At 35.0% G+C, this 27,127-nt stretch overlaps 1 protein-coding gene across 2 annotated transcripts in view; it reads left to right on the forward strand.

Annotated features, from left to right (window-relative positions):
- Window positions 1–27,127, forward strand: part of LOC132111261 (kelch-like protein 29) — a 127,623-nt gene that overhangs the window by 39,982 nt on the left and 60,514 nt on the right. For both annotated transcript variants that reach the window (XM_059518411.1, XM_059518412.1), the window contains exons 6-8: window positions 8,980–9,118; window positions 21,024–21,220; window positions 23,934–24,193. In XM_059518411.1, the coding sequence (XP_059374394.1) occupies window positions 8,980–9,118; window positions 21,024–21,220; window positions 23,934–24,193 (596 nt within the window). The remainder of the gene's footprint in view (window positions 1–8,979; window positions 9,119–21,023; window positions 21,221–23,933; window positions 24,194–27,127) is intronic.

Raw genomic sequence — 27,127 nt, forward strand, 5'->3', positions numbered from 1 at the left:
AGCGTAAGGTATTCATCATCTGAAGAGAAGAGGACATGAGGGGAGTTTGCTGCCCATTTATCTGCTTGTAATTGCTTCATGGGATGATGGGCAATAAGATGCCAAAGACTTTGTTCATTAAATATTGGCAGTTTCTACCTACATTTACAGATTAATAAGAACTGGACAGCAGGGAGTATTCTTTAATGTCAACAGAAATGACAAATGGTTTTTGAAAATGTGGTGTTTTGTACTAGTATTAGACCTGACTGTGAGTTTGCTTTAAAGACTTTAGGAAGGCTGAAAAACTTTAAGATAGAGTTGCATCAAAAAAATCTGGCTTTTGAATGTAGAAAGTTGTTCGAATAACCTAAGAAATTGGTGTAGGATTGACATTGGTGGATTTAAGTCGTCATTTTGAGATAATAGCTTCAAAAACAGATTTTTTACATGTAGAAGAGTTTGATTAACTAAAAAAATGGTTTTGGATTTATATAAATAAATGTTCACTCAGGAGTTGCTAGTCAATTTCACAAATAATTACAAAGAAATGGCAAGTAACACTGAATTGAACATGAATTTTTGAAGTAGAAACTCAAATAATAACTTCAACATACTCCAATAAAGTTGTATTATTTCACTGCGAAAAATATTTGTTACAGTGAAAGTGGTGGATGTTTTCAAGGACACCTGATGCCAGCAGACAGATTACTGAAACTAGAAGATATAAGAAATGTGATGCTCTGATGCAGACCCCAAGATTTGAGTAGCACTGTGAAATAGAAAGATGCATAAATGTATGCTGTGTTTTTGCCATTCTTCAGACATGATTGAGACTTTCCAAAGTGCATTTGAGAAAGCAAGTAATCTGATACAATGCAGGAGGAGCTGAATGCAAACTAATGGCGTCCAAAGGAGACATTCAGCTGTAGGGATGGACTTGTGCACATATATTTTAAGTTAAAATGTAGATTTGAAAGATTTGGCCAGAACTGATCTATAAGGAAGGATAATGTGTTATTGAATGGGATTCTTGGGTTAGTGCATTACATGCATTCATAAGGCAGATGCTTTTATTCAAAGTAACTTGCTTTTCATTCAATGTATACTTTTTATTGGTACATGCATTTAATGGGAATTAATCCACTGACCTGTGCATTCGCTTCATCTCAGACTCTCATTCATTGTCAGAGTCAACGGTTCTCGCTTGGTAATGATGGCTGCGGCTGCAGTAAACTAAATGTTCGCGGTCACTGTTCAAAGTCATACGGGTTTGGGCACCATAATACATCTAAAAAATGCATTAAAACAGCTCGAGACCGCTTTAACTTGGCACGAAGTTCTGGAAAACTGTGCCCAGATCTTTTCCCATCCCTTCTCCCGTCTAGTCTAAAACCCTGACAGTGTAGACTGTCACTTTATGTTCGAAAATCTATTGCACGAATCGATTGGACCAACCAACACAAGTTTCGAAAACGAAAATAGGAAATTGATTTTAACAACCTTCTCTTGGAGCGGGTCCAGGTTTTTTTTTTTTTTTGGAACACGGGTCACACAGCAACTGCAGCTTCAGACACACATGCATAACAGCAAATAATACTTTTGCACAATGTTTCTTTTTTTACAACAGAAATGTGAATTCCGCCGGTATTCAGACAGTCCCATGCAGATACAGATTCGGGCTAGAATCGCCTAGGGCTGTCAAATTTTTTTACTTAAATATGATTCAAAATTCGAATTGTATTCGAATTTAAAATGCATAATTTCAGTTAGGGTGAAGAAAAGCTTTTTGCTTCTCTTCTGAGGCCTCAAGGTAGCGCATCGAGCAAAATATTACTGCACGTTTATTGGAAGCATTAGAATACATGACTGTGAAAAAACAACATAATATTTAAAATAATTATTATTAAGTTGCTTAAAGAACTATAAACAAAACAGCGTCATGTATGCATGCATTGTTAAAAAAATAAAAAGGGCGGAAAACCAGTCACACAGAAATTTTTTTTTTTCATTTAAAAACATGAGATGCAGTGGGATGGGGAACAAAAACCCAACATAAAGTCTCGCGATATTTTTTTAAAATTAAATTAAATACATTAATTTTACATGTCTTTCTAAACACGTTTTTCTAATTTTACATGTCTTTCTAAACTCTCTTGTGTGAGACTCGAGTCCAACGGTGTCCCTCTAGAAAATGCGCGAAATATGCATTCTGTGTGAACGGCTTGGTTTCAGTTTTGATGTAAACAAGATCTTCTCCACATTGATGTTCCTTTTTTTTTTTCTTTTTTTTGTAGTGGCTTCAACTGAATAGGCTAACATAACCTTATAATGCAATGCCACATAAATCGTCATCGCATCTCATGCGCCACTGATAAAGATCAAGTATACTTCCGCCTGTCCGCACACTGTCTGCATTATGTCCTTTTCGTCATCCGCGTGCTGGCATTTTTTGAGACTGCGCGGACGGTGCACGTACACGAGGTGAAAGATGAGACCGCAGATACTGCGTGTCGAGCTTGTTCTCCTTTGAAAGTTGTGTAGACACAGCTGTGCGCGCGGCGAGATGGAATGGAACACGGACTGTGAAGTACTGGGGCTTATAAGGCAGCTTCCTTAATGCACACCTAAAATTCGAATGCAACGTTTTTGCATTCGAATGTGAATTTTTATTTTAAATTTGAGGAATATATGAAATTCGATTTATTTATTTTTTTTACATTTCTAATCATAAACACAGCCATGTTGAAGCCTGCAGTAAATGTTTTGCATTATGGCAGTCCACTCTGCTTATTGTTTTTCGAGAATGTTGCACTCCTATTTGTCATTGTGCACGTAACTTCATGCCAATAAATCATCAGAAATATTGGTCTTTACATTCGTCCTGTCTGTTTTCCATGGATTTACCTATATTTGGTGTTATTTGCCGTATATAACTTTAGACATGCAAAATCGATTTTACAATCGATTCAATGAACACTTGTCACTCAAATCAAACAGGATTTTTTTCACAAAAGTGACAACCCAAGAAAGCGAAGTAAACGGTCTCTCATTTGTAGGTTGCATTGACACCTAGAATTACATTACCTAGAATGCAAGTAAAACAGTATAACAGTACCTAATTTTTTTTCTTCTCACCTGAAATTCATGCAATAAAAATGTTTTTGACAAAAAAAAAAAAAAAATAGACCGACCTTCCGACCTTTAAAAAAAAAAAAAAAAATGCTGTTACTGCAAACTGAAATATTTTTAAGGATGGCCTAATTATTTGATGAATAGAAAGTTAAACATAACAGCATTGATTTGAATTTATATATATATATATATATATATATATATATATATATATATAGATATACAGTACTGTATATATATATATGTGTGTGTGTGTGTGTGTGTGTGTTTGTGTGTCTGTGTGTAAATGTTTTTTTTTTTTTTTTTTTTTTTTTAGACTTCTGTTGTTGTGTGTTTTGGTCATTTTGAGTTTGTGAAGTGAAATGCTTCTAGCCAAACAAGCTCAATTACATGCATTATTGCTTTCTGAACATGTCTGAACCCAATTCCTAATGCAGCGTGACTACAAGTCACATTCTGAGCATTGCCACAAGGGACAGTATAGCAATCATTAGCATAAACTGTCTTCTTCTTCAGTCACTTTTCTCTTTCAGGCAAACTACTGCGATGGTAGAGCAGGGATTTGAAGAGAATCTTTAGAAAGTTGGTTAAAGTTACTTTTGACATGTAGATAGCAGCTACATGAATAGTCCTACATCTGTTTTAATGTCATTTGAAGTAAATATCACCCCCCTTGACTGCCGAGGTTTGTTTGCATGCATGTCAAGTATTTGCATCTGCAAATGTGTGTAAAACTTACAGTTTTGAGTGCTGGTAGACTGAAACTCAGCATGAAAAGTACTGACGCAAGTTGCCTTCCCTTTCAAAGTGATGTGATGCTACCAAAACAAATCATAAAGAGAAAAAGCTGCTTCATTTTTTGTGCAATTTTGACTGCAAAAATCTGGTGACGTTGTTGTGTTTTCATCTAATGTTGCAGTTATACAACGATCACCGGTGCCGATCTTTTTACAGCCTTCTTTTTATTAAATTAAATTAAATTAAATGTATGCATTTAGCAGACACTTTTATTCAAAGCAACTTACAGTGCATTCAGGCTATCAATTTTTACCTATTTTAATCATGTAGAATTATTTATAGTGATGATCCAATCAAGATTTTGAGACATTTATTCAGGGCCTGAATTTCATTTTTGAAAATGAATTACAGTAGGTGACTCTTGTGAGAGGATTATTATTATTATTTTTTTCATTTGAAGGGTGGAGGTCCTTTTTAAAAATATATATTTATCTTACCTTAATGTTTGATCATGCACTGTATTTTTGTTTTTACAATCGTGTAATTGTTGCACAATATCTTACACCGTGCAAGCCTGATCTTGTGAGCTGTAGGTGAGGTGAGGTTCACACATACTCTGTTTGCATGCGTATGTAGTCCATGTGTGGTACAGAAGCAGCTCGGAGTGTGCTTTCACACTGGAGTCTGCTCCTGATCCAGGGCTGTTTACCACAAACACAACATTTGTCCATTATTTTCATTTTAAATCCAAACATTGTTACTTAAAATGCTTTTTCAACATTGTAATTATTTTTTTACCCAGTACAGTAATACAGCCTTTCATCAATTATTCAATGCTTTTTACCTTTGCATTTACTTTATATATTAAGTTGCTAAAACAAAACATTTTAACTTCTTTTCTTACGTTATCACAAACATTCTAAATTAAAACTTACTATTGACAGAAACAGTCAGCTCTCCTGCCTTTTCTTTTGAATTTAAATCTTTATTACAAGCAATCTTGCGGTTCAAAAATAACTTTAAGAAATTATTACCTTGGTTATCTAAAAGTGCTCTTTTTTCTTTAAAACTGGCAGTAGACTTTAATTATATGCATTTATGGTGTAATTACTGCATTTTTATATCAATGAATGTTCATATTTACCACAAACAATGCGCTGTTACTTTATTAATTCAGCGCGTGCAGCGCAGGAAAAAATAGACTCTGTTTGGAAATGATCTCTGCAGACCCTCGCTCCTAAACGCACTGCCAGTGTGTGCAGTGTGAACGCTTTAATCCATTAACATGAGTGCAGAAAAAATACGCACTGCAAATGGAGTAATGTGAACCTGGCATTATTATGTGTTTGCTGCAAGTGTGCATGAGCGCACGGCCTTCAGGAAAGCATGTACAAACACTGGCAAGAATTAAAAAGAAAAAATGACATTTTTAAACTAGTGACGATGTGACACTTTCTCGATAGTGCAAGTGACAATTTCTGTGTCGACCATGCAGCATGCAGCTCACTTATAGTGCAGACGTGATGTGATTTGATGCTGTGATTCATTCATTCATTCATGCTGTGATTCATTCATGCTGTTTGTGAAATGATGTCTCGGAGAGAAATTTTTCAAACTACTTTATCAGTTATTTAATGAAGAAATATGAATTGTACCTCACCTTGAGCATTATAATTATTTCACCTGTGCCAGACAGAGACAGTGCTGCTGCATGTCGAGCCAGACATCTCAAGGCAGGCATGTCATCAGCATCATTACTCCAGTCTTGATTAAAATGATTGATTGTTTAAAATTATTTCAATTTTTATTATTGTTAATTATGAATACCTGATGTCATCCGGCAGAAATAGAAAAATTACCAAGGCAAACATTGAGAAAAATGTGCACTGATGAATGATTCACAATAAGATCAGGAACATCTATTTAAAAAGTAAATGGAGTCAACATGAAATTGTAATTGACATATCATATGCAGAAAAATAAGCAATCTTAAATTCCTCTTTCTCGTATCAAGAGCTGCTTGCTTGACTTAATCTGAGGGAAAAAAGAGATGGTACAATAGCCTCATTGAGATAGCTCTGGTTTATATGCATGTATTCTGACCTTCGCGGTGTGTGTGGCCTGCCAGAGATCACGCTCGAGAACTCCTCATCCCATATCTATAGCTCTATTGTTATCGATTCACAGCTCTTTTGTTCTGGAAGGACACATTTCACAAGCTTCGGCATTCTTTCCAGTTCCACCGAGAGAGGAAAGTGCTCTTAGAGGAGCGGCAGACTGAAACGGATGAATGTATTTGTTCTCGCCATCTCACAACGCTCTTGAGCCATTCAGAAGTGTCTTTATGCTTTTTAAATGTAAACACAAAGAAAATTCAGTGCCTTAAAGGGACAGTTCACCCAAAAATGTACCGACTCTCAAGCCATCTAAGATGATGGCTTGAGATGACATATTAAGGTCTTATGAAGCAAAACAACTGGGCTGTGCAAGAAACTAAATTTAATTTACAACATTTCTACATGTAATCCATTTAGAATCCCGAAGGATAATGTTATGGATATAGAGCAAGTTATTTTTTGGCTGCGGAGCTGATGATCATGAATTTGTGCTTCAGAAGCAGCAAAAAAGTCACAAAGTGTGCTTGTGTTTGATAAAATTAATTTTTTTTGGTGCCTTAGCTTTTCTTTGTCCTCAGTTTTAAAAAGTTTATTTCCAGGTTTTAATGGAACAGAGCTTTTTGGAGCTCCAAAAAAGCTCTTTTTTGGAGTGTGTTTTAACACAAATGATTCATGCGCAAATGTTAATAACAATTACAAATGCATTAATTTTTCTTTAAAATCTCCCTTCCTGGTCCCGCTAGATTGCCCTGTGCTATTTTATGATTATGGTCTTCTCCAGAGAACACTGACCCACTTAAATAGAGAATAATTTCCTGCCATCCTTGCTATCCCTGGCTCAAATTAATAGAGAACATTTTAGGCAGATAATCGCATGTCCTTTTCCTTATTAGTTTGTCAGACGTCTGTGGAACAGCTGTCAGAGGCGTGTGACGTGTTGCTCTAATGAAGCTGAGACGCTTACACCAGCCAATTATTCAAACGACTGCACGGAAAGCCAGCACATGAAATGCAGAAATGACTTTGAATGTGTTTATTTTCAGAAGCGTAATATCCTTTGTTGCACAGAATTGGGTCTCGTCGTATATCAGCTGTTATTGGTGGTCATTTCTTCTTATTAGTCATGAATACCTGTCATGATCGCACCGTCCTGCTGTTTCAGGGGCCTTGGGAGGTGAAAAAGTTTTTCCAGCACATAAAATCATTACGCTTTGGGTTCAGAGATGATTAATTATACATAAATCGTGTCAGGTATGACTCATGCATATACTCACCTTATAATTAGAATTTGATGAGCGTAATTTTGGTAAGTTTTGGACTAATCTTGGACCTGAAAAGACCCTCACTGGATAACAATGTAATGTTTACCAGTTAAATTTTATCACAAAAAAATATATATAATATATATATATATGTATATATGTGTGTGTGTCACAGAAAAACACACAATATAAAATATTTTTATATATTTACAGATAATATAGGTATATATACATATACATGATAGGTAAAAATTGATAGCCTGAATGCACTGCAAGTCGCTTTGGATAAAAGCGTCTGCTAAATGCCTAAATATTTTTAAATTAAATTAAATATATTTATTTATAAACCTATATTTAGACAAAACATAATTATAAATAATGATTATTTTCAGAAAAATAGGCTTCATGTGAGTGCATATAATTACATTTTATACAAAGAATATTTATAGAATGTAATTATATGCACACACAAAGCTTATTTTTCTGAAAATAACAATCATTTATAATTATTATGTTATATATGTGTGTGTATATATATATATATAATATTATTTTAAGTCTTTTTTTTTCTGTGACATTATTTTACATAAAATTAAATTAATGCATTTAGCAGACGCTTTTATCTAAAGCGACTTACAGTGCATTCAGGCTAACATTTATTATATTTCTTTTACCTAACATGTGTTCCCTGGGAATCGAACCCACAACCCTGTGCTGCTAACGCAATGCTCTACCACTTGAGCCACAGAAACACTTATTTTAATGGCAATTAATAACACCCCCCATTTCATTTATATATATTTATATATATATATATATATATAAATGAAGTTTCTTCATTTAAATAAATGTCCTGAATTTTCACTATATTCTCATTACTGTATTGCAATCCCATTTTAATGCAGTAAACATATATTTCAAAAATTAAACACCATCTTATCTTTAAATTAAAACATTAACAAATTTGATTGCAGTTATGAGACTTTCGCCACGAATCCAGTGTGTCACCGGCCTTAGAATCAGCTGCAGGCCGGGATTTGCGCTGAACGCGGAGACTTCCGCCACTTAATATGTTCGTTTGGAAACACAAAAATGTACTTATGTTCCGCATACAAAAAATTGCATTCGGTCATTTGGTACACACGTGCACCGTACCGAAACCCCTGTACCGAAACGGTCCGGTACAAATACACGTACCGTTATACCCCTAATATATATATATGTATATGTGTGTGTGTGTGTGTGTGTGTGTGTGTGTGTGAGACTAAAGCTTATTTTGAGTTATTATATTAGTAACAATAATAAATGACATGAATAATGTGAATGGAATTTTTATTTCTAAAACCTGACATTTCTAAATCATTCCATTTGTTTGTAAAAAGGAATAGTTCATCCTAAAATGAAATGTCTGAAAATAACAGAGAGAAGGGTTTGCAATGAAATGTTGGCGAAAATAAATAAATAAATAAATAAGCATTGCATTTTCATTTTTGGCTGAAGTATTCCTTTAAATCAAAGCAGTGGACATTATACTGATGAAGTTGAGCGCTGACCTCTGCCCTTCACTTCTGTTGTTGCTTTTCCTTCATGCTTGGTGGTTTTATTCCTCCATTCCAGCCTTTTACTTGCACAAACAGATCATTTCCTGTTTTTCTTCTGATAATGATTGGTTTTGTCATCATATGCTATGTACTTGGATCTCAGAAGGTCCCAAAATCACTGTTTCTCTTCTTTCTCTTGTTCTACAGAAATGTTGAAGGAATTGAACCAGCAGCGGCGAGAGAAAGAGTTTACAGACCTGAAAATAATTGTTGAAGGCAAAGAGTTTGAAGTCCATCAAAATGTTCTAGCTTCCTGCAGCTTGTATTTCAAGGACATGGTGAAAAGGTTTGCTTTCCTCCCGTCCTTGATCTCTTCTGTTCTTTTCGTAGGGTGCATTTGTGTCGCCTCCTTTTCCCTCCCCGTCTCTTGCAGGTCTGAAGACATCGGTTCCCGTCACAGGGCCAGTAGCCATTCTATCTGTCCCACCGATGAATGTATTTCACTGCTGAAAAAGGTCAAGGCATTGACCGATCTGACCCTTACATCACCATTCACTAAGTGTGCTGTTTTGCGTTTAAATGGGAGAAGAAGTTCCATGACTGGGGGTTTGGTTTTAAATGCTTTGTAAATGTCAAAACAAATGAAAGGCAGAGTTTAGGGATGCGTTAGGCATATTGGATCAGCGCTGCACTCGGCTGTTTGTGTCAAGTGCTTAGACGAGATGTTCTAGTCGTCCCACTTGACCTTTTACCTGCAGGGACTCGCTCTGGAAATTCACGCGCCGCTTCGAGATTAAGGGAACTGCATGCACGGATCTCGTTTCTGCTTTGGGAAATGCTGTTTCTTCCTGACTTTGCCGTCTTGTATCGATGCTGATCTCAGCAGTCAGGAGTCCCAGAGCCGTAAGACTGACTGGATGTTATTCATGAGGAAAGTCTGATACTGAATCATGTTTACAGGCAAAGAAACGCACAACTTCCACATCTTTGTGTGTGTGTGTGTGTCATCTGCCCTTCTGCTGAACCTGTGAGGCGAAGTTTGCCACACATTTAGTGCAAAATCATATTTCCTTATGCAAATGAGCTTTGATGCAAAGTGTTGGCAGTAAAAAAATCCTTTCTGTATTTTAGGTCACATCTATTTATTTATTTTTACAGTTTTTCAAAGGTAGATCTTTTTTGAAAAATTACTAAAGGTATACTAAAGGTGACATATGAAATAAAAAGTAGTTTATTCTTGACCAAAAGGTTTGCATATGCTTTTTTTTGTCGAGTATCATATTTGATCCATCAGGCTTTTATGGCTCATATAGTATGATATACTGTAGTAAGAATATCGAGGAAAAAAAAATATTTTTTTTTTTATTCAGCGGTCCAAAATGAGTAAAAAATATGCGGTTTGGTTTAGATGCTGATATTTTTATAGACAAAAAGATGAAATTCTGATGCTTGTAATGTAACTAAATTAAATCTTTATTACAGTAGAGCAGATACTTTCATATAATGCTAAAAATATGAGTCATCACTCTATATGTCTATATCTCCATTAATATCTCTTATTAAGATAAGATTGAAATGATCCAAACATATAATGCAGTGCAAGCCAGTGCTGATTTAGAGATGAAGAAATAAACACTTCTCAAAAGCCTGATAATCATATTTCATTATACATTTGAACATGATTTTTCTAAATCAAGTGATTATGAATAAAAAAGTAAACCTGGTTCATCTTGAAATATTTCTAATAATATAAAAGCTATTCTTATGTTTACTTTAAAAACCAGTTAAAAACTTCACAGCAAACCTGGAGCTGTTGAGGGATGTTTGTACAATTATGAAATAGATTGTGTGCAGCAGGTTTTAATCATGTTGATCATTTAAAAGCTTTAGAAAGGTGTGTATCAAATATGATGCAGCAGGCTGTACAGGGTTAATGTGTTGTTAAATGAAAGAGCACTACAGTAAACTATCCCTCTCAGCCTCGTTTCGGTCACATCAAATTATTCATAATCCAGGATGTCGAACACTGAGAACAAACAGACTTCAGTTGGCTTGGCATGTGAAAATTATTTATTTATTTTAGTTTGACAGGGACATTGTACATTAATAAAAACATTCCTGTAAATGTACCAGAATTAGCCAAGGGCTATTTTTCATCCGTAGTCCCTGGACAAGATGTTACAAGTCAACCTAAACAAAATATGATTAAGAGTACATAATAGCAATTTTAATAATTACACAATACAATAAAAAAATCTATTTAAACAATTTAAGATCAATTAAAAACAATGCAACAAAATACAAACAATAAGAGGATGTAATAATATTTTAAGCAATATTATATCTAATACGCAGATATAAGATTCTAGTGATGACAGATCTGAGTACTGATTAACCAATTCTTCAATTGAGCCCTAAATAAAGCATAAGTGTCTAGATCTCTTTTAGTTGTTGGAATAGTGTTCCATTCTTGTGCAGCTTTAACAGAAAAAGCAGATTGACTAAATTTACTTCGTCTAAGTGGTATGATACAGTCTTGTCTTAATGCACCTCTTGTAGAGCGATAATCAGTTGTTCTAATACGAACTAGCTGACCAAGAGGGGGAGAAGATAAACCATAAATAATTTTATACATCAAGCATACATTTGCATACGTAATCGTGTTTTCCCAACTCAATAAATTATATTTTTCCAGTATTGGACAATGATGAGAATATACCGATTTCTTATCAAGGACCTTGAGTGTACGTTTGTATAAGGACTCTAATGGTTTTAAAGTCACTGAACTCGCCTGAGACCAAGTGGTTAAACAGAAAGTCATGTGAGAGAGAACCATAGAGTACATAAACATCTTAGCTGCTTCTAATGACATGTTATCTCTAGTAATCTTAAAATTATAGAGATTAAACTTAACCTGCTTGCAAACCTTTTTTACGTGAGCTTTAAATGTAAGTTTAGAATCAATCAGTATTCCCAGATATTTATATTGTGGCACTACCTGCAGCCTCACCCCTGACACATAAACATCCGGCTCTTTAATAATACTGTTAGACTTAGAGAAAAACATACACACTGTTTTGGACACATTTAGTTGCAAGCGATTCTCTTTTAGCCATGCCGACACATTAACCATAGAATTCATAAGTTCATTTGCAACTTGTGTCAGACTATTACCATGTATATAAATCACTGTATCGTCTGCATACATTTGTATATTAGTGCCAGGACATGAAAGATGAAAATCATTTATATACATAGCAAAAAGCATTGGACACAAGATAGATCCTTGCGGAACACCAGTTGATATACCTAAATCATTAGATAGGTGATTGTGTAGTCTAACACATTGAGATCTATCTGATAGATATGACTCTATCCAATTAAGTGTATGTGATGAGAAATTAAAACAAGCTAACTTAGACATAAGGATTCTATGATTAACGGTGTCAAAGGCTTTCTTTAAATCAAGGAACACTGCTCCAACTACACCACCTTTGTCTAATAGAGTTTTAATATTTTCTATAAAAAAACAATTTGCGGTTTCCGTGGAATATTTTGCTCTAAAACCGAACTGCATTGGATGCATTGAAAATGAACTACTACTCAAATAACTGCTAATCTGTTCTGCAACTAGTTTCTCCATAATTTTAGAAACGGTGGGTAATATACTAATTGGCCTATAATTATCAATAGAAAGGGGGTCTCCACTTTTGAATATTGGAACAACAATTGCTGACTTCCAAACACTTGGGAATTTTCCCTGTGAAATTGAAAGATTAATAACTTTACTGATAGGTTTAATTAGAGTCCAACTAGATTCTTTGAGCATAATAGCATCCATACCATATTTATCTTTTGCTCTAGATGACTTAAGAGATCTAATTGTTCTCATAACATCAGAGTCACTAACAGACCTTATTGTAAAAACAGGCTCCACTGTTGTAACTGGACAGACATTAGTATACGCAGGCGGAAAACAACGAGTAATAGTTTCCACGGAATCAACAAAATGATAATTAAAAATCTCTACCATCTCAGCTGTATTATTTACTAATTTCCCTTGTACTTTAAGTTCTAAAATTTTCTTATCTTTATTTTGTTGGCCTGTTGTTATTTTTTTTAACTGATTCCAAATAATTCTAGGATTGCCTCTTGCTTTTTCTATCATAGTGAGAAAGAAATCGGCTTTAGCTTAAATGGCTGTAATGCTTTCATATTTCCGTCTGATATATATCGTGATGCATGTACTCCAGCTTCAAGGACAGATTGTGTCTGGGAATCTCAGGCGGTTGATTGTGAATTTAGTCTGGGTCGAGCTGATCTATCTCGAGCAGCTGCGATGAAAACTACATTAGGAGCAATAACTCAGAAGTTTGTTCTCGATGAAGCACAAAATGTGCTGATACACCTCGCAAAGTGATTTGAGTTCTGCTGCCGCTGGAAGCACAGAAACCAGGGGCTCTGGATGGGGAATTTAACACTCTCAGTGACGTCTAGATTGTCTGTTTTAAAACATAGAGGAAAAAAGCATTTCTGTAGAACCTAGTGAGCTACCGAGGCAACATCCTAACTGACCTGGAACGCATCATGCACATGGGACTCTCAGAATGGTTGATGCTTATGCAGTAGACATTAACCATACATATGTATGTGCACATGTATTTATTATGGTTTTCATTTATTTCAGCCTTTACCAAATATTTGTTTTTAACATTATGCTTTTATGCAATTAATTCATTTATAAATTTATTTACATATGAATAAATTTGTGCATGTATTTATGATGCATTTCTGCTTATGATTTTTTTTATTTTTTGCATTTCTGCTTTTATATTTTTGCATTTTTGAGCTTATTTATGCGCAAGCACATTTATGCATTAATTTTTTACACATTTATTTATTTATTTATAGATTTATGCATTTATGCAGTATATGCATTTATTAATTTATTTATGCATTAATTGAATTGATTTAATTTTATGTTTAGAGTAAGTTTATATTTTATATACACACTGATTTGCAATTTTTTTTTTTTTTTTTTTTTTTTTTTCACTGAGCTTGTCGTAATGCATTCTGGGGTTGCAATCTAGAATGCATTCTTCCAGCGTAATCATGCACACGTGATGTCTGTAGGTGGCTTAACAGGTTACAGAACGAAGCCATACAGTCACATCAGCACAATTCAGTTGAAAAATACTTTAGCTCTTTGCTTTTCTTTATCTTTTCACGAAGTCGAAAATATTTAACCTTGTCAAGTGGAATTAAAGCAATGTGATGCATTTGAACAGACAGTTCGATCCAGTTCAACTTCATAGAGTTCAGCTGGAAAGCTCAATCTGACTTTTGTGCTTTTATGTACATAGAACTGTCTGTCGGCTGAAAATTCTTGCTACATTAAATCGAGAGTCAACAGCTTTGTTCGGCGGAATAAAATCAATGGCACATCATGATCCATAAAGCAGCAGCATATTAAACTGTTAAAAAAACACCCTTGCATTATTAATTTATAATGCATTTCTAGTGGAAAAAATGTGAGTGGTCTTGCACTATTTCAACTGATTATGTGCTTGTTTACACTTCAGGCGTGCTTTATTAAAAATTGACTTCAGTCTTTGAACTTTAAGGGAAAAAGGCCTCCATGATGAATAACAAATCTGAACGAAACAATGATCTTGAAAACGATCCACACATCAGGCTGTAATCTGAGTTTAATATCAGAGATGTCTGGCGGCCCTTTAATGAGTGAATCATGCTGTCGTTATCAGGGTGCCTGTCATTTATATCAGTCAAACGGACCATGTTTATCTAATCTTCTATAAAGAACACCTGCTGTATTTGTCGTTCTCAGAGAAAACGTGCATTTAAAAAGTGATTCGTCCATTTAGCAAATCATGCACTAAGTGGATCTGCGTTTGGATGTAATATATAGCCATTAACACTGCCTCGTTCACATCGATACAAGGCAGCGTCGCTTATGAATTTCACAATATCTCCTGAGGTTCAGCCTGTCTGTTGGATTTTACTGAATATTTGTGCTTTGCATCTGGCAGTGCATCCATCAGGTTGCCAATTGCGGAGTGTTTTCACGTGTATATATTAGCATAGATACTTCGTTATAGGTATGAGATGGATAGCTGGTATTGAAGAGCCCATTTTAGTTTGACAACTCTTGATTTGATTTGTTCCATTATAATGGACACTTAACTTCCAAGTTTCCCAAGTGTATTATTATTATTTTTTTAAATATTGTGTAGTTAATATAGTCCATTGTTTGGAAAGTATAATCATAATTATACCATAATGAACATTTATTCATGATTCACATTTGTTTATGCATTTATTTATGCAAGAATCTATTGATGCATTAATGAGTTTATTCACATGCATTTACTTTGATTTAGTTTTTTAATATATTGTTTATGCATTAATTTATTTGGATTACTTTTTTATGCATTTATGTATTTATTTATAGAATATTTCGTTTTTTTTTCATATTAAAACAAATATTATATTTTATAAACATTATTTCTATATAAATGTGTTCATTATTTATGAATTTATTTATTTATACATTTATTTACACATTGGTTTGTTTTAGTTTTCCCCCGCTGGTTCAGCTGGACTAGTTTGATGGTTTAAGAGGAGTTTTTGAGAGTCTTGCAGCCAAAGGACCTGCAAACCCCTGTGGGCTGATGCCATGATCAGCTAAAGAAGTAAATTATACGGAAAGCATGGCTAGAAAAGTAGTTTCACCTTAAAAACACACTTTACCATTCAAATAGCCCATTTGCACTGAAGATTTCATGAACTCAAATGTTGATCAAACTGTGCTGAGGTGCGTAATCAGATATAATATTCTCTGACAGTCTGCATGTAATGTCAGTGAACACAGAAACAAAGCAAGCACTCATATTTATAGATTTTTCAGACCGCTTTATCTCTCAAGGACGTAATGTAGCTAAATGAGTGTGCTCAACATTTCCTGGAAAATGGGAAAAATGCCAATTGTGTCTATTGTAGAGACCCCTGTCATTCTTAAAAGGTTTTTCCCCCTTTGAGTGCCATACTTTCATCACTATATTTTCCCAGTCTAATCAATATAATAGTTGTAGTCTATGAATAATAAGAAAGATTTTAATAACCATATATATATATATTCATATATATGTTTTTTTTCTTTTTTTTTTTTGAATGTTTTAATTACATTTTTCACATGTTTACATGTATTTGCTTATTCCTTTATATATTTTTATTTATAAAATATGCATTAATACAATTATGAATTATTTATTTTTAATATATATATATATATATATATATATATATATATATATATATATATGAACCTAGACCACAAAACCAGTCATAAGGGTCAATTTTTTGAAATAAATAAGCTCTCCATTGATGTATGGTTTATTCGGAACTATGTGAAAATCTGGAATCTTAGGGGGCAAAAAAAAATCTAAATATTGAGAAAATTATCTTTAAAGTTTTGCAAATGAAGTTCTTAGCAATGCATATTACTAATCAAAAAATTATTTTAACATTTGCTAAATATATTTACTTAATATTCTAATGATTTTGGCCATAAAATAAATATCTATCATTTTGACCCATACAATGTATTTTTGGCTATTGCTACAAATATACCCCAGAGACTTAAGACTGGCTTTGTGTTCCAGGGTCATATATATATATATATATACACACACACACACACAAAATCTTAAGACCAGGGGATGCATTGCAAGTTTTACACATTTGGCACTAGTGGATCATAACCGGGTTGTAAGTGCTGCTTCAAAATGCCAAAAGAAGAAACCGGAGCAAGAGACAAAAAATAGAGAGTAGACAATTTATTGAAAACTGCATTTAAACTCAAACAGGCTGTTCATCGGCTGATCAAAAGTTTAAGACCATAGCCATAAAAAGGTGGCTTTCATGTCATTGTTCTTCAAGCAGTCATACTGTCAAGATCTCCTGATGGCAAAGGCAAAAAGCTTTCTCTCTTTGAACGTGGCAGGATTGTTGAGCTGCACAAGCAAGGCCTCTCGCAACGCGCCATCGCTGCCGAGGTTGGACCCAGTAAGAGTAAATTTCTTAAAAAATCCTGAGAGTTATGGGACAAAAAAAGTCAAGTGGTAGACCCAAAAAGATTTCACCTGCACTGAGCCGCAGGATCCGACGGGTTGTCCGTGAAGACACAGGTCGTTCCTCGACCCAAATTAAGGCCCTTACTGATGCTGACTGCAGCCCAATAACCATAAGACGTCATCTGCTAGAGAAGGGCTTCAAGAGGGAAATGGACTTCTTCCAGGGGAATAATGTTGCTCTTTTGGACCATCCTGCATGTTCCCCTGATCTAAATCCCATTGAGAACATTTGGGGAGGGATGGCAAGGAAAGTTTACAAAAACGGACGTCAGTTCCAGACCGTAGATGCCCTTTGTGAAGCCATCTTCACCACATGGAGCAACGTTCCCACCAGCCTCCTGGAAACAGTCGCACCAAGCATGCCGAAATTAGTGTTTGAAGTGATCAACAAGAACGGTGGGCTACTCACTACTGAATCCTTTTTTGACCCTTTTAGTTCTGTTGTGCGTTTATTTTTGGGCCATGGTCTTAAACTTTTGATCAGCTGATGAACAGCCTGTTTGAGTTTAAATGCAGTTTTCAATAAATTGTCTACTCTCTATTTTTTGTCTCTTGCTCCTGTTTCTTCTTTTGGTATTTTGAAGCAGCACTTACAACCCGGTTATGATCCACTAGTGCCAAATGTTTAAAACTTGCAATGCATCCCCTGGTCTTAAGATTTTGTTCAGGAGTGTATATATATGTGGCGTTTTAGAAACCAGCATAACGCAGATATTATGTACTCCTTCATTCTTAAAAGGCTTTTTGCCCTTTTTAAATGCCGTACTTTCATCACTGTTTTATCCCAGTCTAATAAAATAATAGTTATAGTCTGTAGAGAAAAATGTAAGATTTCGATAACCATATAGATTTTTTTTTTTTCAGGGCAGACATGTGCTCATACTTCTGAATAAAAACATGGCCAATAAAGTGTGGAAATAGTGCAAGTGTGAGCATGATCTCAGGGACAGAGAGAGGACTGAATCTCTATTATCTTTTTCTTTCCCCCCTCTTAATGGTCGACTCCTTTTCTTTCTTAATATTTTTCCTCCTCCACTTATGCCTGACAGCAATAAACTTTGCATTTTTGTTTTTCTTTTCAGGAGTAACATATCTTGATTTTTCAGCCTCCTCCAGAGACACTCACCTCACCTCATACTCTGCCTTTATAACGACTAACGTCACCGTTCGTACGCAGGCCGTGTTGAACTCTGTTTTGGCAGGTGTTTGAAAGTAAATCCACGTCCCAGTCATGGAATGGTCCCTTTCCCTGTAGGATGGCTGCTGGTTCCCTGTGGCAGAACTGATTTTCTATCCCCTCCTTTCCTTCCCTGCTTACATCACACTAGCCGTCTGTCTGTCAGTCACTTGTAGCATGCATCAGTCTGTACATTTGTTACAAATATATCTAGACTTTATGGGACTAGTTGACCCTAAAATGATAACTTAATGAAAATGTACTCCCCTTCAGGCCATCCAAGATATGCTGAGTTTGTTTCTTCATCAGAACATATTTGGAGAAATGTAGCATTGCATCACAGCAAACCAATGGATGTGCTCTGCAGTGAATGGGTGCCGTCAGAATGAGAGTCCAAACAGCTGATAAAAACCACACCACTCCAGTCCATCAGTTAATGTCTTGTGAAGTGAAAATCTGCATGTTTGTAAGAAACAAATGTATCATTAAGACTTTTTAAACCATCACTTCTGGTCAAAATATGACTCTGGAATCAATAATAGCGCTCGAGTAATATCAAAATCCAAAGTAATATTTATTCAGAACTAGTTTGCCTTGTAAACAGTGTTTGATCTGTGAATATTTCTTTCCTTTTCTTTCTTTGTAGGAAAGAATGTTATGAATTATGGACTCATATTTTAGCTGGAAGCAATGGTTTAATGTTAAAACGATTTCTTTCTTACAAACACACAGATTTTTGCTTCTCAAGACATTAACGGATTGACTGGAGAGGTGTGGATTATTTGTGGATTATTGAGATGTTTTTATCAGATGTTTGGACTCTCATTCTGACGGCACCCATTCCATTGGTGATTCAATGCTACATTTCTCCAAATCTGATGAAGAAACAAACTCATCTTGGATGACTGCATTGATGAGTACATTTTCAGCGTACATTCATTTAAGTGTCTTCATGAAGGCACAGGAAAACACAAGTTGTGATTTGTTTACAGAGTAAGTGTAATTTTTTATGTTAAAATACTTCTTTTTACGTTAATCAGATGCTTTTATCCAAAGCGACTTACAGTACAGTACATTCCGGCTATACATTTTGGTTTTTTTAACCTAACATGTTGTTTCCTGGGAATCGAACCCACTACCTTTTGCGCTGCTGACGCAATGCTCTACCACTGAGCCACAGGCATTTCAGTGCAATAGGAATATGCATATTTGAATTTGATATGATGCATTTCTGAATGCACCTTGATTTTATTCACCAGGGAAAGTGCTTCTCCTGAAACGCGTTTAAACACCCTTCACATTTTCTTGCCGCAATGCAAAGTGCTGATGATATTGACTCAGAAATGACACGCTTCACCTTTAATGCATGTGTCTCGAGTGGAAGCCAAGGCAGAAAAGAGGTTATCACCATTATTAATATTTCCACCTCACTGCCAAGTCTAACCGCTTGTTGGACACGCCCGTCCTTTAATGGGACATCATTATGAGCTATGAGACACCTTTGTCTTATTGCAGCATCCCTGATAATTGAGGTTTCTAGGTTTAGTTTCTAAAGACATGCACCCAAATAATGGCAAAAACCAAAGCTGCGCTGGGTCTGTCTGCCAGTCAGCCCTGAGCAGATACTCTCAGCCAGCGGCCCTCTTCTATATGGAGAGCAGCTCATCTCAGCAGCCAGGCAATCTGCACTCTCTATATGCATTTAAACATGTATTATGCATGAAAATGCATAGCATCTCATTCAAGTTTTCCCTCAAGCGCTGCTGTAGAGAAACTCACAGGCTTGACTTTGAGTCTCAGTCGCCGAACAGCTTTAGTTGATGCTCTTCCAAACGAGTCCATCTCACTTTGCACTGCTTGATAGGTTTTTAATACCTTCTTAAAGGAATAGTTCACTCAAAAACAAACCCTTATTTAATCACCCTAATGTCGTTCAGTATCCTGTGTTTTTCCGGTGTAAAATTATTGTAAAATCTTTATGCAGTGATGCATAGTGACCATGTCAAACTCCAAGAAGGACCATGAGACGAAATGAAGTCCTCATATGATTTTATGTGTTATTTCAGTATTATTAACTATAGTAAGCATTATTATTTGGAATTAGCTTTAATGTTTATATTTTCATTTTTCATTTTAAATTAGTTTTTTGTAACTTGAACTAAAATGTAATAAAATAAACTTTTTTTTTTTACTTTTAAATATATTTTATATGGTTTAAATGATTTTCTATTTTTAGTATATCAACTTAAACATATTTGTAGTTGCCAAGATGGCATTTCAAAAAATGTTTCTAATAATAATAATATGTAATAATTTTTTCTATCTAATATTTATATTTCAGAATTATTTCAGTTAACAAAAATGATTTTAATAGCTTTAGTTAATAATAACAACACTGTTCTGAAGTCATATGATAGCATTGTGTGATGAACAGACCAAACGTTAAGTTGTTTTACAATGGAACAAAAATACACTTTTTTTATCAGTATTTTTATAATTTCAGTTTTTCATTTTAATTTTAGTTTAAAATTTCTAGCAGCTTAAACTAAAAATAAAATTAAAACTAATAATTTTTTTGTAAGATATTTTTGTGTTTAATTCATTTTTACTGCTTTTTATTTCATTTTATTTTCAGCGTTTCTAATTTTCATTATTTCTTCTTCTAATGTTTAATTGGTAAGTTTATTTCATCCAATATTTATATTTTATTTCAGCTTGTTTTCAGTGAATGAAAACAGTTTTTAATAGTTGTAGTTTTAGTTAACAATAAAAACACTGTTCTGAAGTCGTACGATAGCTTTGAGTGAGGAAAGTCAAGTTTTATACGCTGAAAATACACTTTCCCCCCTGCCTTCATTGCTTGCTACAATTGAGATACAACCTGCAGGTCTCTGGTTTAACATCCTTCATGCTGTGTCCAGATTATCAGGGGAGAACCGAAACGGTGAGAAGATGCAGCTGACAATGAGCAACATCAGTTCAGATGTTCTGGAGCTTCTCCTGGAGTTCGTTTACACCGGCTCCCTCATTATCGACTCGGCCAACGCCAAGACCTTACTGGAGGCGGCCAACAAGTTCCAGTTCAACACTTTCTGCAAAGTCTGTGTCTCCTTCCTCGGTAAGAACCGTCCGGATGAAATGTTTCCTAATTTCACCAAAGTCATGCAATATCAGTCACTAAATTGCATGCATTTGATACAACCCGATATTTTTTAGTTTCATTTTCAGAGAATTGAGAAACAGTCATGGAAAAGTGTTTTTGGTTCAAGTAACCTTGAGTGTCATTGTAAGACGACCTCAGGAAATAAATGCTGCAGTAAATGCAGAACATGATTGTAGTTCTGTAGGTAGTCTAAAATTTACTGGAACTACTCTCATTATTCATTCTGTCTGTGTCTTGCTCGCTCTTTTTGGATTCTGTTTCCCCTTTCAGAGCTGGAGGCTTGAGTTATGTTGATTGACACATTAAGAGCTTAACACACACACACACACACACACATGCACGCTCTGCTGTGGACTGAAGTGAATCAGAAATACAATACAATAACCTGCTCCCTGGTTGCGAATCAGACATCTTGACAGCTGATATGAAGTAATTTCCAGTAATCTGAATACTTGTCGTAATATTTTCGTCAGATATTGCATCATGAGGAGTCAATCATACATATTTTAGCATGTAGATTGAAATGCATGCAGGATGCTGGATCATAATTTGAATTTGATCTGAAGTAAGTAGAATTGAAATAGAATGACATTCAAATAAATTTATGCTGTAAGTGTAGTTTTAACAAAATTGTGCTTTTCAGCATGAATTACCCATAAACAATAGACAAACCAAGCCATTTGATTTAGTCAGTTGTAGTTTTTCCCAGTGTTTTTACTACAAATTTAGCAATAAACGCATTGAAAATATTGCCCAAATAAACAAGTTTGTCAACAGAATTGCTAACTAGGCTTTTATTAAACAAATCAAAGTAAATTAGTAAATCTTATTGAAAAGGTCGGTTTCAAGCAGTTTATACAGTGTGATAAAACATATGTCTAGGTTTTGTTTTGTGTAAGTTAAATACAATTTGGGGAATGGTAGTGGTAGGTAATATGGTTGTAGAATGTGTTGTCGAGTTGAACTACTGAACTTTGAAGAACTAGTGACAAAGTGACTTTTTTCACAGTTTTTGACAGCACTTAAATTTCAACACTGTCATGAATTATGCCCTTTTTGCTTTTGTTGTTGATCAGGTAAGTGTGAGGAATATTAATAATGAGTTTAGCTTCAGAATCAAAAAGTCGATGTCAGTGGCTTTGACAGATATCTGGTTTATGCTTCTCTTCCCATGAACCCCTGGGATCCAGAGCTTATTAATCTATCAGCGCCTCTGAAATGACGTTTTCTCCTGTAGGGATCCGCTGGAGTGCTCTGTCTACTTCACTATACAAAAGTTAGAAATGAAAAGTCGAAATGTGCAAAACTGACTTTGGACGTTCTTGTTAGCGTGACCGCTTCAGATAAGTGCTATATGACACTTGAATGCGTGTGGAAAGTGAATGCTCTCTAAAAGAGATTCGTCTTCAAGGTTTCATCAGCGGGAAAGAGTTTTGAGTTCTTACAGTCAAGATGGTGCATTGAAATATTTGGTAATAGAAATCCAAGCCGCTTACACTTTGATAAGCACATGTACTTTCATTACAAGTAACTGAATTCTGAATGCTGCCAGACGTGTTGTATGAGTGCAGTTTTCTATGTTTTTATCCTAAGCTCTTCATGTACTGTATGCTTGGTTTTATAAAGTTAGAATAATGCTCACGCCTGCAATTTCACCCAATTAAACTTCACAATTATTTACTTTTGAAATGCAAACTTTCAAAATAATATATGAAGTAAATTAATAGCAATAAAGATTATCGCAGTAATTTCAAATAATGGTATGCTGAGAAATTAAATGCACAGTTTATACAATCACATCAGTATCCAGTCAAACTTGAAAAAACTTGCATAAAATAAAATGGATAACATATGCATTTAATATTTTAATAAAAAAATCACTTTTCAACGTTACCATACAGTATGTTACCACATATGATATATTTACACAAACATCAGTTGATATAATAAAGATTTTAACACCACTTAAAGAAATTAAAATAGCATTTATTGTAGATATAAAATATATATTTTGTATTTATATATATAAAACAACCTCAGTTAGAAATTTAATAAGCATTTATATAATATTTTATAAAGTATGAATACATTCAAAATAAATGTTTATTGTAAACTATTTATTTATTTGTATATTTTATCCGTTTTATTTCAGATTTCAGTTCTTGTTTTCCTGGGAATCAACGCCAAAACTACTGCTTACTTAATAATATTATAATAGGATTATATTATACATTTATAATATGTATTTTATTATTATTCCTGTGTAATGTTTATTTACAAAAATACTTTTAACATTTTTATTTACATTATTTATTTTTCCTGAGTTTGTTATAATAGAAGCAAAACGGATAGTATATAGGTTTAATGTTGACTTGAAGTCAAACCTGTTGTTTTGGTTGTGCACAATGAAGTAAGTGCAGGTTTAGTGAAGGTTTTGTTGACCTTTCATGCAGTAGAAAGGGTCTGTGTCTGTCTGGACGAATCAAAGTCTCCAGTGAGCCTTGTGCCCAATCGATTCCCATGCTTGGGTCTTTTCCCCATAAGCTACTTGAGATATTACACTCGCCTTTTCCACCGCACCACACTTGGATAAATGTAATCTTCCAAGCACCTCTCATTGTAAAGTTTCGTTTCCCAGCTCATGTGTGTGCATGTTCGTCTCTTACAGAGAAACAGCTGACGGCTGCTAACTGTCTGGGAGTGTTGGCCATGGCCGAGGCGATGCAGTGCACTGAACTCCACAACATGGCAAAGGCCTTCGCCCTGCAAAACTTCCCCGACGTGGCCAGTCAGGACGAGATCCTCAACATTTCCAAAGACGACCTGGTCAGTTACATGTCCAATGACAGCCTGAACACAAAAGCAGAGGAGCTGGTCTATGAGACGGTCATTAAATGGATTAAAAAGGACCCCAGCAGCCGAGTTCAGGTAGGAGAGCAGAGCAAATAATGCTGTTTCGGTTGGTGCTCATGTAGAAATACACTGGAGCTGCTCTGTATTGATTCTGGAGATCTGTTTTCTTGCATAATGTCCCTCGATAGAGAAGGAAGTTGGAATTTGAATGCAGCTACTTTCTCCTAAAGTTTTGGACCTTGCTCTGTGGCCTTTTGTTTTTAAACAAACCCAGTTGATCAATGATAGATTTATCGCAGTCAGCCTTCTATGTAGTGTTTGTTTACTGCGGACATTCAGAGTATTTTGGACATCCTATCTAGTAGAGAATTACAGTATTGTCCAAATGTTTGGATGTTATGTTATGTTTACTACCTTACGTGTTACATTATGTATTGTGTTGAGTTACATGTTACATGTTACTGTTTATGTTATTCTGTATTCATGTAATTGATACTTTTAATTAGGAATGACGCATTATATTTAACAAATGTGACAGTAAGGACATTTATGATGTCCTTTTTTCACATTTATGATGAAAAAAAATATGAAGCAGCACAACTGTTTTCAACACTGATTATTATCAGAAGTGTTTCTTGAGCAGCAAATCAGCATATTAGAATGATTTCTGAAGATCATGTGACACTGGAGACTGGAGTAATGATGCTGAAAATACAGCTTTACAGCACTAAAATATAAATTACATTTGAACATATATTCCCATAGAAAACCGTTATTTTATACGGTAATAATATTTCATAATATTGCTGTTTTTATTGTATTTTTTTATAATATAAATGCAGGTTTTAAAATGTTTATAAAAGCTTTTTAATATGATCAACCCCAAGTTTTTGAACGGTAGTTAAACACAATCAGATGCAGTGAACCTGAAGAGCCTAATTGGCTGATTCATTTTTGGAGTTCAAACTCTAATTTTACAGCAAGGTCCATCGTAAGATGAATAGTCAGGTCTCTGTCCCAGAATAAGAGAGTGAAATGTAAACCATCGCCTCATCTGAATGTTTAGCTGCACGTGTGCTTAACCAGAACGTCATCCTTTGTGTTTACGCTGGATCTTTCATTGTTGGACTGAATACAGAGATGTGTGTATGGATCTTCTGTGGCCAGAAGAGATTCAGAGCAGGTCTTATGTGAAAAAAGGAGTAAAAATATCACATCTACGCAGCCTGTTCGGCAGAATTGTGAGATTAAATCACTGGTTGGTGTAGCAAGTAATACATTTTGGGAAATGTGCATCTTTTGGTTGGGTTTTTTTTTTTTTGAGAATTTTTTTTTCTCCCTTTGAGGTGCAATAGACTTTACTGATGTTCATATCTGTGAGAGTGTTCAGAGCGGGTCTGAAAAGAGTCCTGGTAATACGGCAGATGAAACATTCATGATGCGGTGAGGAGATTACATCTTGAGAACGTGCTGTCATTTCCTTGTGTTAAATCTACCCCAAGCTACTCGATTACATGCTGTTCTGTAGCAGAAAGAGGAGAAATCGCCCTGCTCCAACTGGACATCAGAGCTTCATGGCCGTGAAAAAAACAAATGCAGGCTAACATGTGGTTGTACCTTACAAAAGGTTTTCGACCAGGAAACACAAAATCTGTTTCAGACCACCATGACTGTTTCTCTGGAATCCTAGTGATCATTTAAGGGAATGTGTGTGTTCCTGACATAAAGGTTGTGCCAAAAGGTAAAAAATTATCTATAAATAATGAAATACTGAAATATGTAAGCTTGTTTTTGCCATGGAATTAAAGGGGTCTTGTGATTGTGATTTCTAATTTTGATACAAGTATTACAAGCTGTTTGTGAATAGATAAGATCACTAAAGTCGCAAAGACTAAAGTCTCAAAGCCAAAGAGATATTCTTTATAAAAGTTCGCAGCCTCCTAAGACGCCTCATCTAACCACGTCTACGTGTCTACGTCTACGTGTCTACGTCACGATCTGGGAAGATTTGAATAACACCGCCCAAATGTTCAAAGAAATGTTTTTGGAGGACTGTTTCCTGATCTGCTGGCTGTTCTGACTCAAAGTCTGTAAGTAGGTTTACATATGTAAAGGATTTGCAACTGATGATTCAAACACGAGTTTTGAGCAGTGTAGAGTAGTGCTTTTTGTTTCCCGTTTTTCCGATCACAAATGTAGACATGGTTTTATGTTTACACGGTGCAATGCAACATAAAAACAGTACAAGTCATTATAATCCGTAATTGTTGACTCTGAACGCAACAAATGGCTCGTTTGTAATGGGTTTTATTGTTTTTGTCTAGTAGCGGCAGTGTTCTGACCAGGACACACATCACAGTATGTTAAGGGGCGTAACTATTTCGTTACATGTTTGAGGTATTCGGCCAATCACAACACACTGGATAGCAGGCCAATAAGAACGATGAGCTTTGTAAAAAATCTATGCGTTTCAGAAACGTTGGGCATAGAGGAGAAACGATAATGTACAGTATGTGAAAACTAATGTTTTTTTTTTACCTTAAACCGCATTAACATTTCATTACACCAAATACACAAAATAATGTTCTTTATAGCAACATCATATGACCCCTTTAAGATAATAATAATAAAAAGGTCATTGTGACTTCATTTCACAATTCTGTCATACATGCAAGATATGAATATGCGAGATATAAACTTGCAAAGTCAAAACTCTGATATTAGCGCACAGTTGTAAGATGTTAACTCGCGATTCTGAGAAGAAAAAGTCTGAATAGAGATAAAAATAAAGAACACATAGTGGACATCAGAACAGCCTTGAATTTTGAGAAAAAAACCTTACGCCTGTTTCAAACACGAATCGCTCTGCTCGCACGCGGAATATAATGTGCCCGAGCGCAAATCTCTTTCCTTGAGCGCGGAATAAAATGTGTGGAGCGCGAATCTCTCTGCTCGTGCGGGAAATGTATCATATATTATATAATTTATTTTAAATCTTACAATATTAAC

Source organism: Carassius carassius, chromosome 31 (genome assembly GCF_963082965.1).
Source record: "Carassius carassius chromosome 31, fCarCar2.1, whole genome shotgun sequence".
Classification (NCBI taxonomy): domain Eukaryota; kingdom Metazoa; phylum Chordata; class Actinopteri; order Cypriniformes; family Cyprinidae; genus Carassius; species Carassius carassius.